Genomic DNA, 12,070 nt, shown 5'->3' with positions numbered 1-12,070 from the left:
CTTTTTTTGCCCTTGACATATTACCCTTTCAGTTAACTGGAACAAGTACCCTGTTGGGTGTAGTCTCTTTGTACTGCTGTCCTAGTCACTGTATAAACATATCAGAAGTGATGTCTGAGCTACATTAAAGCTGTGATGCAAATCATGAAATGAAGTGTTAATGCTGACATTTGACCCATAATTCATTCCAGGTCTATGGGATGTTACAACAGTATATGGTAGGATATGTTTCCATTAGGGCTGAGTGAATGACTGATTTTTTTTTTAAATTTTTTTTTTGGAGGGTTGCAGGAGGGTGGACGGTGGATGGGAGGTAAGGGGTAATCAAGGACCTAACCAAAAACTCCGATTAAAAAAATTTGGTTTGGTTTGAACTGAAACTGATTATTTTTTCCTGGTTTTTGTTGCTGAAATGAAAAAACATTCATTTCAGGTTGAATGAAATGTTTTGTTTGACCTCAAGCAAATATTTACAGTTGTTTGCTTCATGTCTCTCTTGGGCTATTTTTCATCCTTTTTGTTTGCTTGTTTGTTTTAAAGAAAGTAATTACATTTCAAAATGAAACGTTTGGAAACAAAAAGCCAAAATGTTTTGTTTCAAAATGGCAGCTAAAAAATCTTTTTTTTCTGTACAAAATTATTCATTTGATTCAACCCCAAATTCACAAATAGTTTTGGTGTCCAAAAAAATCTATTTTTCATCTGATTTACTGCTCACTGAAAAAATGTCTCCCAGCTCTAGTTTTCATTACCCTAATTGGAGACCTCTTGCAATACCTCTAGTTTGTGTCACAAGCATGGACCCTGATCCCTCAGTCAAATTCACAAAGGTGGAGCCTTGGACCTACTTAGTCAACAAGCCCCATTGACTTCAGTCTAAGCCTCCATGTGGGTTCAGGATACCAACCTGTGAATCTGGGTGCAGGGTTGCAGCCTTAGAGCCCAGTTCTGGAAACCTTGCCTGATGCTGAGTAACACTTACTCCTTTGTGTGATCTCACTGACACCAACAGGACAACTTGTGAGTGTAAAAGGCAAAGTTGCAGAAACAGACTCTTAATATTACTTAGAAGGGGTATTAATTTGCTTCCCATGTTCTTTGAAGAAAATGATTTCCTAGAGGAAAAATGTGTCATGGAAGTGTCCAATGTGAACACCAGAAGGGTAGGGGAGGAAGGATTACCCCTTGGTAAGGGATTGTAAACTGAGACTCAGGAGACTCTGGTTAAATTCTCTGCTCTGCCACAGCCTTCCTATGTGACCTTGGGCAAGTCACTTAGGGTAACACTTTCAAAGGTTCCATTAAGTCTCATTTTCAAAAGCAATTTACGAGCTGAAGTCTCATTGAAAGGCACTGAAACATAGGGTATGTCTGCACTGCAGTTAAAAACCTGGAGCCCAGGCTTTGGAACCCTGTGAGGTGGGAGGGTCCCAGAGTTCAGGCTACAGCCCAAGCCCGAAGGTCGACATAACAATTAAATAGCCCTGCAGCCTGAGCTCTGCTGGCACAGGCCACCCACAGGAGTCTAACTGCAGAGCAGATGTACCCAAAGGCTGCTAATTGCCTAGGTCACTTTTGAAAATGGGATTGAGGCTCATAAGTCATTTAGGCATTTTAAAAAAATGTTACTCTTAGTCTCTCTGTGCCTCAGTTCCACAGCGCCACCTGTAAAATGGGGTTAATAACACCTTCCCCCCTCAGAGGGGAGTTGCAAGGATAATATGTTAAAGATTCTGAGGTGCTCCAATACCATGGCTGGGAGGGCATGGAAGTACCTAAGGCAGACTGTTGACAAAATAGACCACAGGCTTTTTGTATGTGTAGACTTTTTATGTGAAATCCTGGCCCCAGTGAAGCCAATGATAAAACTCCCCCTGATTTCTATGGGGCCAGGATTTCATCCTTTGTGTACAAAGGACCCAGTCCCATAACGATTACTCAAGCTAAACTTCCATTGGTTTCAACTCGTCAGATCCTGGCCTCATTAAAAAAGTGGCAGAACAGCTCAATCCCCAGGCAAATCTTCTGAAATTTTGTTGCTATGCACTGAACATTAGAAACAATACATCTTTTGGGCCAGATCCTCAGTTCTGCATTTGTTGTGCTTGCATACTTGAGTGGAGAAGAGAAGGGGAGCAAACTATAGGAGGCTTTCTGTCAGCAGTGCAAGGTAGATGAGCCTGACGGCTGCTCTAATTTGTATTGGCTGGAATGGCTCAGGATCCATTGAAGCATATACGTTGTAACAGAGAAAATGCCCAGAAAACTAAGAACTCTTTTAAGACTGCTTTCCCTTTCTTTTGGTCTTAATTCTCATTGTACGGTGGCATAAGTAATGGGCTAGCTATAGCTTTTTTCTCTGTAATGTATAAGAACATATGGATTACGATAATAATAAGTAGTAACACACCCTGTGCCTCAACCCAGGGCCTTTCTCAAAGGCCAGATCTGCAGTGCCCACTCATGTAAAACACCTACTGACATCAATGACACTTATGCGTGAATAGGAAATGCACCCTCAGGGCGTGGATCTAATTTACATACTGTACCATCCATTGGATTGGTTTAACTACTGTACATTCTTCCCCCCCCAAAAAAAACCCCACCCCTGAATAATTTGCTCTGACATTTCCACTAACCCATTGTACGGTTAGATATAGTCTCACAAATCATTCATGAGCTTTCATTTTGAGTCTGTGCATAAAACATATTTAAATGATTTACAGTAAGGATTTTCCATATATTTTGCATCATTTCAACACATTTGCTCTGGCTGGCTGTGTCTCTTTGTTTTTCTTCCATATCTGCCCTATTTTCTTCCCAAACTCACAATCAGTCAGTGTGAGTTCGATTACATTTCCAATAGAACAGAGTCAGCCCAAGAAAAGAAGAGAGGTGGCATTAAATATTCAGAGACTCATGGACAGCAATAACGCAAATTGAGATATTTAGCCTCCAAAGGCATTTAAGCATCAGCAGCACTGAAGGTTGTTTTAGGCCTTTGCAACCATTGGCAGACACCCGTCTTACCACCAAATTGTTGGACAAGACAGGTCTTTATCAAAGAGCCTCTGTCTCTCCACAAGATCTTGGTCAAGGTTTGGGGTTGCAGCTAATGGTACTGACTTTGTTAGAATCTAAAGGATGCTTTTCACACCTCTCTTAGTCTGGGTGAAGGCTCATAGACGGTGATGCTTCTTACAATGAGTAGGGTGTGAAAGTTGTTTAATTTTTCCCAATCCATTGTTCTGTAGAATTCTGTAGTTTGTCCATTAAAAACAAAGAAAAATCAGTTGCAAGAAGAACAGCTTGAACCGAATGATGTAGAAGGTGGAATTCACCATTTCGTGTGCTGGAGAATATCCAATATTGAGTCATGTGCTTTTGAAGATCATCACTATGCCAAAAGAAAAAATTAGGGTGATGAGTTCAGAGCCCATATATCATCATGTCAGTACTCTTTTTAATTACAAGATACCCAGCCATCATTTGATTGGATAGCCAATGCTAGGTATTAGCAGGATCGTGACACAATATTATTACATGGTAAATACTCATGATGTTTATGGGTATGTCTACACACCCAAAAACAAACAAACAACAACTCTCCCCCTGCCTCCTCTCTCTCTGCAGCAGTGAGCCTCAGAGTCCAGGTCAACAGACTTGGGCTTGTGGGGCTCGCACTGTGGTGCTAAAAATAGCAGTGTAGACATTCAGGCTAGGACTGGAGCCCATGGAGATGTTTAGCCCAATTCGCCGCTGCTTTGAGCCTTGAGTTATTTAAACCTGAGTAAAGTGTGTGTAAAATGCTACCATTCTGATTTGTTAGTGTTTTACACCCACTTTGCTCAAGTGTAAATAAGTACGCAGTGGGGGTATAACATTATATCCTGCTACTTACAGTATTACAGCACACTGCAAATCAATGTCAGTTTCTTTCAATCCATTATCTTTCCAGGAGTGAAAGGAGTTTCTTGGCTGGAAGTAAAATGATGCGATAGCAAATTGGTAATAAGTGGGAGTTCAGTGGAAGTGAAATGTGTGGGATAAAAATAAAATGCACTGTATATATTTTCATTATCCAAATTGGTTATGTCTTGCAGCTGAAGTCGCGTGTTCTGATGACTCCTTTAGCAATCTCTCCTCCAAGAAGCACACCAGAACCTGATATTAGTTCAATCCCTCAGGATGCAGCTACAATACCCAATTCAGCTGCCCCGCAAGCCCTCACTGGTATGTTGAATCAAATGTTACATTGTAAAGCAGTAGGCAAGTGCAGTAGTTTGATGGTCAGATACTATGTTTTCTAAAACTGACTTAATCCATGAAAAATGCAGATTGAAGAATTTAGTACATTTGCCAACCAAACCGATTACTAAACACATAGAGCAGAGAGACGGAGCCCATTGCCTTCTGATCTGTAATTTTTTGTTACATATTTGTATTTTTATACAAGATGTACATTTGACTGAGTAGTGTGATGGTGATCAAAGGGAGTCAGTGGACCTGATTCTCCTTTGTCCTGCCCCTGGTATAGTTATTTATACATGTGCAAAGTTCATGTAAAACAGTATCATTCTGATTTTGTAGCATTTCATGCACACTTTGTACAGGTATGAATACCTGTGCAAGGTACAGAGAAGTGGAGAGTCAGGCCCATGTATAGAAGTCCTGCTTCTGTGTCTTTATCCCAGTTTGGAACAGTTCTCAGATCTATTCCTCTTGAATAAATATATCAACATCTCTCTCATGCACTTGCATTTCTCATATCAGAGTTGCACTGGCATTGGTGTAACAATATCCACAATCAATGATGTAGTGTGAACCTAAGGCACCTGTTAATTTAATTTTAGGAAAAGAAGAAACATTTTTTGGAAAGGGAGGAATGTGATTTAAGGACTCGGGTCAGATCCTCAATAGGTGTAAACCAGCATTGGTCCATTGAAGTCACTTATGCTGATTTATACCAGCTGAGGGTCTGGCCCTTTCTGTCTGGCAATGTTTAATATTTTATGGAAAATATGGGCCCAATTATCTTCTCACTGATGTTGGAGTATATCAGGAGTAGCCATTTAAGTCAGTGAAGTCAAACTCATGTAAGTGAGGAGAATCAGGCCATAATTTGGAGGAGGAGGATGGATTTATCCTGAGACTTCAATACAGAAAGAGGTTTGATAATGCTAGAATTAAAAAACCCCAAACCCCTTCTTAGTTCAGGCATGCAGAGGAAAAATCTCCGTTCTGCTTTGGTGGCATTCTAATAATAATATAATATTTTGCACTTATTTAGTTCCTTGCATTTCAGGATCACAGAATGCTTTACATATATTAAATGACAGAGCTTCACAATACCCTGGTGAGCTAGATATTGCTATTCCTCTTCTACAGAGGAATAGGTTAGGCACAAAGTTGAAGTGACTTCTTTAAGCCTGTGGCATTGCTGGGAACAGAGTCCATAAAACTTAAGCTCCGAAGTCATGCAGGCACTTTTGAAAAATTTCCCCTAAGTCTTCTGAATGTCAGATGTTATCCAGGAGACCCCCTCCTTCCACCAAATCCTTCTTACTCTTTGTTCTGACCAAGATTAGGGTGCTGCAAATGACTAACTCCAGTTTTAGGAAAATGAACCAGATCCCAGAGCCAAATTCGTAAATACAAATACAGATAGAAATCAAATCTTGAGATTCTTTGATATCTTATGTTGCATTTGGTTAGTAAATCGACAGTCTAAAAGCTCTCCACAGTTCATACACACTGCTTATGTTTTTAACTACTTTGTATCTTTGTAAAGCACTTTGAAGATGTAAAGCACAATGTAATGTTAAGTACTATTGCTATTATATTGGTCTTTACCCAAGATTTATTGCTTGAGTCCTTCCTGTTGTTCAGTATGAGCGGCTGTATCATAACCGTTAGAGTGCACTGTGACATTAGCACTAGATTTTCATTATGGTGATGCAAACTGTACATTATTTCCAACATTACACAGCTGTCACCAGGTCCTCCACTATGTTTGATAGTTGTTGTCACATATCTGATTTCTGTCAGAGGATAATGTTATACTGTCTGGAAGATGACAACTCTAGCACACTCAGTCAGCTATTATAATACATCTTACTTTAGACTTACTCAGGCCTTGTCTCATTCACCAAGGGCTCATCTATAGTCACCCGGAAATGAGAAAACCTCAACCATGTTTAAACAAGGCTCCTGCTAGCCAGGTGTTAATGAGGATTCTCTTGGTCAGCATAGATGGGGCCTAGTTGTGTTATAAACCATTTTACAAAACTGTGCTGCAGAATGTTTCAATGTGCTGCTGCCTACGCACAGTTTTAGTTCCAGCAGCGCCCTCTATTGGGGAGCTACTCATCATATTTCTATTATCCTTATTCTCTACTTTCAATAAAATAAATATTGACACTATAGCGGCAAAATTGGGCCCTCGCTTCTCTTAGGGTGTGGGCTGGTAGCAGCTGAGTGTTTGGACTGAACTATTTTGCCTTTTCAAGGTCTGATGGCTCTGAGGAGCTTGGAGGCAGCAGAGTCAGCAGTTCTCTTTGCTTCTGCTTCAGAAAGGAGCAACATGGAAATCTCCCAGTGCCTGGTGCAGGAGAGCAAGATGCATACACAGTCCCAGGGCCTACTCGTGCCCCCATTCTGCCCAGAAATTGCCCCTCGTGACCAGCCTTTCTGAGGCTTGCATCCATGACCCCCTAAGGTGTACAGATCACCTTGCTAGCTTGCTCTCACCTTCTTTCCCACATATGGCCCCACGGTAGATCTTAAATGGTGCTGAGGACTTTCCAAACCTCAGGCTTAATTTCACTCTAATTAAGGCTTAGTACACACTTACCGGGAAAGTCAGCGGCAGTCGATGGGAGTTACGCAAGCTAAGCAGAGTAGCTTGCGTAACGCCCGTCAACTTCCCTTTAGCATGCCGTCTCCACTGCGCTGCGCCTTTTGAGGAGGTGGTTTAATTGACTCGACTTCCGGATCGATTGAGTGGGTCTTCACTGCTGCTCAATCGATCCTGCTAGATCGATCTGATGGTGGTGAATTTGCCACCGTCAGTGTGTACATACCCTGAGAAACTTTTTACAGTGTCTTTGGTCATGTGAGACAATCAGGTAGACGCACGTGGAGTGTGATCTCAGGAGTCCAGGGCAGTGCCTGTGAGCTGTCACACAGATAGAACTATGCACCAGATACAGTTTTTAGTATCGCTCACGACTCAGCCGTTTCCAAGAATAAGATGTAATTTGCAATGCACTGTTTGGACATGGAGGAAAAAGGGCATCTCTCTGTAGGCCATAATCCTGGGCATCATACAATGGCTTATTATCTTGATGTTTTACAACATTTGGAACAAGGAGCAGCTTCAAAACCTTTTACTTAAAATATTAGTTTCAAAATAAGGTAAATAAAATACTGTTTTAAAACATGTAGAAACATGGAAATTGGATTACAATTTAATAGTTATTTTATACACTGATGCTAAATATTGCTTAGCACCCTAGTTTTATTTCAGGATATATCATAATCCTTATATATACTCCGTGATGAGTTGCAAGAAAGTACTCTCAAGGCGGCATATACAGAATTTTCAGTGGCTTCCTTAATTGCACATGGCTTGTCATCACTCATCAAAATATATAGAGGGCCAGTTTCTGCTTGCTTTACTCATTCAGTGGGAGTACTAATGTGAGTAAGACCTGCAGAATTTAGCCTTTTGTGTGACTGTGCATCATATTTCACAAAGAAAAGGGCTCTTAAGTATCACGAAATATACAAAACCAGAAAACAGGGTTGGTTGTGATGACTCTAAGTATGTTACAATAACTGTGTTCGGATTTTGTGTCTACAGTCTGCATTTACGTCAACAAACAGGCAAACATAGGGCCCTACCTTGAGAGAAAAAAGGTGCAACAGCTTCCAGATCACTTTGGGCCTGAAAGACCTTCCATGGTCCTACAGCAGGCAGTTCAGGCATGCATTGACTGCGCACATCAGCAAAAGACTGTCTTCTCACTTGTCAAGCAGGGCTATGGAGGCGAGATGGTGTCAGGTAAAACATGAAAAAAAGGCTTTGCGAAAAAATCTGAAAGTGCTATAAAATCATAACCTTTCTTTTCAATCTCAAGGTCATATCAGTGTTGTGCAGATCACCGGCCGGCCTCATTTCCAACTTAATTTCCACCCATATAAGTTAGGAGTAACTCGACTGAAGTCAATGGAATTCTACAGGTTTGAGATTAGAATTAGGCCCGCGGGTATACAGTTTATAGGCACAAGAGGCTACAGAAGCTGTTCTTGGAATGCCATTAACTAATTACACAGCCTAGTTCTTCTTGGTGACAGAACACATCATGTGCTTGAAAATGTCATTTGTTTGGACCAACAAAGCAGCCAGTACAAATCAAATATCATCGGAAGCACTTACATTGTCTATCTCATTTTTAAATTAGTTTCCCTTTGTTTTCTCACTTTTTTTCCTGATTCAAGGGTTTTGGTTTTTTTTAATCAAACAGTGGGAAAAGAAGCAGTACAGGGGAAACAAAAGGGCTGGACTAACATGGGCTATGTTTTTAATTTAATTGTACACTGACGCATAGCATTATCCATTTGCTTAAGCTGTATGCATTATGGCTGGGTCAAATACTACTCCTAAGTAAAACTCCCATTGACTTCACCAGTACAAGATTGCCCTCTGTGTACAATCCATGGGCCAGGTCTGCTCTCAGCCACACCCCTGGAACCCTAATGAAGTGTGGTTGCATGAATGTAAGGGAGAGTAGAATTTGGTCCCAAGTCTGGGGCAGCTGAGAGCACAGGTCACTGAGACCTGGAGGCTTAGTGTGAATATTTTTATATAGCAGGAGGTTTTGATTGTTGCTTTGGACCAAGGGAATAAAATGAAAATGATAGTTTTCAAATGAGCTCCTGAAGACAGTGAGAGGCCAGCAAGCAGTAAGAATGAAACCACTCAGGAGCCAATCTGACCTACGTAGCAAGGATCACCCCAACTTTTCCCTGTCACTAGGACTCTATCTGCTGTGTGACCTAGAGTTTTGTCCTTCTGTGCAGCACTTAATGATTCATCTCTGCTCCTTTTATTTCCCCATTGGGCACTCTAATTCCAGCCACAGATTTCTTGAAAGACACCAGATACACTCAGAAAATTAGTCTAACTCACTCCTGGAATCATGCAATCAGTTGTGAACAGTGCAGTTTAGTGTGAGGTTTCTACTGTTCATTTATTTTTCTCTCCTTGCATGAGCATGATTCCTATTAACATTCGTGGGGGAATTGCCCCCTGGGCCAGGACTACAAAATTCATTGGACTTGGGTCTTCTGATTAGAATCAAACTCAAGTACCAAAGCTGAAAACCTTATTCAGGTTTTTTTTTTCTCTTCCTTCTCTCCCAGCAGCAACAGACAAAGGACAGGCGTGACCCCCACGAACAAAGGGCAGAACAGCTGTTTCTACTCTTAAAAAGGATATTGGGTCAGAGCCTCAGCTGCTATAAATTGACACAGCTCCACTGAAGTCCATGGGGAGCTATGGTGATTTACAACAGCAGAGGATGAAGCCCATAATCTCCCACCCCCCAGTAAGAAACATCCAACAGAGGAACACGAGTCCTTCCAGTAGGGAGCAGAGTGGGAACCTTCGCCCTTTGCTTGCAGCCATATCAGCAGATACACTTCCTGGATCTAGAAGGCTTGAAGCCCTTATCCAGGAAGTAGCTCCTTATTCACTCACCACCCACTTGCCTCCTTCTGACAGGAAGCTGAGTGAAGCTTCCACTACAATTTCAGGCTACAGACTTCACCTCCATCTAGCCTACCTCCTGTACCTAAATATTTTCTTCAAATGCTTCCCCAACTGCATCCCCACTTTCCAATACTTGAGCCACAAAGTTCATCTCCAGATCCAAGTCCTGGCAGGACTAAGGTGTGAGTTTAGCTTGTTACAGAGGTCAGGGCCAGCTGCAAAACTTGGATCTGGATCTGAAGCTCCCCAAAACTGTCTGGATCTAGGACTGTGGTTCAGACCCCTCTCTGTGTAAAATACCCTGTGCAATCAAAACAAACATTGCATGGAACCATTTTCATACTCTCCTAAAAAGACCTCTCAAGTTGTTTTGCTCCCGTGCATCCTTGAAGTGACTTGAATTGTTCTCACTTGCTTTTCAGTTTCTGCTTCTTTTGACGGGAAGCAGCACCTCCTGAGCCTGCCAGTAGTAAATAGCATTGGATATGTCCTTCGCTTCCTCAAGAAGCTCTGCCGCAGCCTACTGTGTGACAATCTCTTCAGTAACCAGCCTTTCCCGCAGTACAACAGCACCTCTGAAAACCCGGAGGAGTATGCGAATGGAAGAATGGAGTCAGGTGGGTTTTGATTCAACTCCTGTTAAAGATTCGATGAGGACTAGTGCAAATGAGGCTGTCCACCTGGAGGCCTGGGTTCGCTAATGGACTTTTGGTTCTCGAGAGAACATTTCCTCAGCAAAAGAAGCAGCTCGCTATACAGGAAAGCATCAGATAATCAGACCCAATAGTTTGTTTCCAGTATACCCACTTCTCTCGTGACACCTATGGGAAACTCCCAGCTGATAATGGCTTGACTGATGGGCAGTAGGGTCTACAATAATCTATGTTATGTATTTTCTTTTTATCTTGATTTAAGAAAAACCTCTATGTCCTGACACCAGCAATGATGCGTTCACTATCCCTGTTCAACCTCATCCTCCCTCCCCTGTTAGCTTTGATTGTGTTTGTGCAGTGGCCAACACAACGAAGCCTCAATCCTGGCTGGGGCCTCTGGGTGTTACCTCAATGCAAATAAGAAATAACAAGAATAATTAATAATGCGCACTCTGGCAGTTGATGTTCCAGCAATTCACTATATGAGTGTCCTGTGGCACCTTAAAGACCAACAAATTTATTTGGGCATAAGCTTTCGTGGGCAGAAACCCACTTTGTCGGATGCACCGTAGATTTGTGCCCACGACAGCTTATGCCCAAATAAATTTGTTAGTCTTTAAGGTGCCGCAGAACTCTCGCTGTTTTGCTAAAAACAGAATAATACGGCTACCGCTCTGGAACTCATCAACTATATGAGTGTTTCTTCTTATGATTACTTTGTTTTGCAACTGATTCTTAAAACAACGTGGCCTATCCAGCACTGTGTGCAGAGGAAGCAGGCAGGGATATTGTTTGTTGGGCAGTGGAAAAGGTCTGTACTTCATTCTTGGGTATGCTAGGATTTTTTTAACCCAGGAACCCCAGTGAGAGCAGCTTCACAGAAGGAAGCAAGCCTGGAGGCTGCAGCGTAGACGGGGCTTAGATGTAGTCTAACTGCTCTAGAGCTTCACTTGTTGGGAATTGCAGGTCCAGAAATCCCAGTGTCCTCACAGCAGTGGGTGAAATCCTGGCCCCTTTGAAGTCAATGGGAATTTTTCCATGAATTTACATGAGGCCAGGATTTCACCCAATATGTCCATAGGCTTGTGATTAGAGAGATGTTTTATCTTAGAATAAGGAACTTTATACCACCTATGGAATGAAAGGTGGGCTTTTCCAGAGCTCAGCCTGCAGATAACTCTCATAGAGTCCAAAGCCAGAACGGACCATTGTGAGCATCTAGCCTGACCTCCTGCGTAACACAGGCCATAGAACTTCTCCAGACTAATCCCCACAGCAGATCACAACAGAAACATCCAATCTTGGTTTTAAAATTGTCAGTGATGGAGAATCCACCACAGCCATGGTAAATTCTTCCAATTGTAACCCTTCTGCTAGTCGAAGGTGGTAGCAACAAGGGCAGGTTCAATATCTAGGGGTTCCTGTCAACAATACAGCACAAAACCAGCTCTGGCCCCCATCCAGTAACCGGGGACAATCACACACCACACTTTGGGCGCCGCTAGAGCAATGCTCCCCCTCTCACAAGCACAGAGTCTGAGGGTAGAAAAGAGATTTTTAAGAAAAGGGGGAAAGTAACCCGGCATTAACTTGGGAAAACGTTGCAAGCAGGCTTCACACACACAAAACCATGAACAAAACA

At 42.1% G+C, this 12,070-nt stretch overlaps 1 protein-coding gene across 2 annotated transcripts in view; it reads left to right on the top strand.

The window, feature by feature from the left end:
* Nucleotides 1–12,070, top strand: part of SCML4 (Scm polycomb group protein like 4) — a 47,430-nt gene that overhangs the window by 5,287 nt on the left and 30,073 nt on the right. For both annotated transcript variants that reach the window (XM_067546557.1, XM_067546558.1), the window contains exons 2-4: nt 4,104–4,233; nt 7,865–8,065; nt 10,198–10,392. In XM_067546557.1, the coding sequence (XP_067402658.1) occupies nt 4,104–4,233; nt 7,865–8,065; nt 10,198–10,392 (526 nt within the window). The remainder of the gene's footprint in view (nt 1–4,103; nt 4,234–7,864; nt 8,066–10,197; nt 10,393–12,070) is intronic.

Source organism: Emydura macquarii, unplaced genomic scaffold (assembly GCF_026122565.2).
Source record: "Emydura macquarii macquarii isolate MOO-44397 ecotype Brisbane River unplaced genomic scaffold, CSIRO-AGI_Emac_v2 contig_1146, whole genome shotgun sequence".
NCBI classification, from domain to species: Eukaryota; Metazoa; Chordata; order Testudines; family Chelidae; genus Emydura; species Emydura macquarii.
Note: the sequence above shows the minus strand (reverse complement) of the source record. Positions and strands in the feature narration are given on the sequence as shown.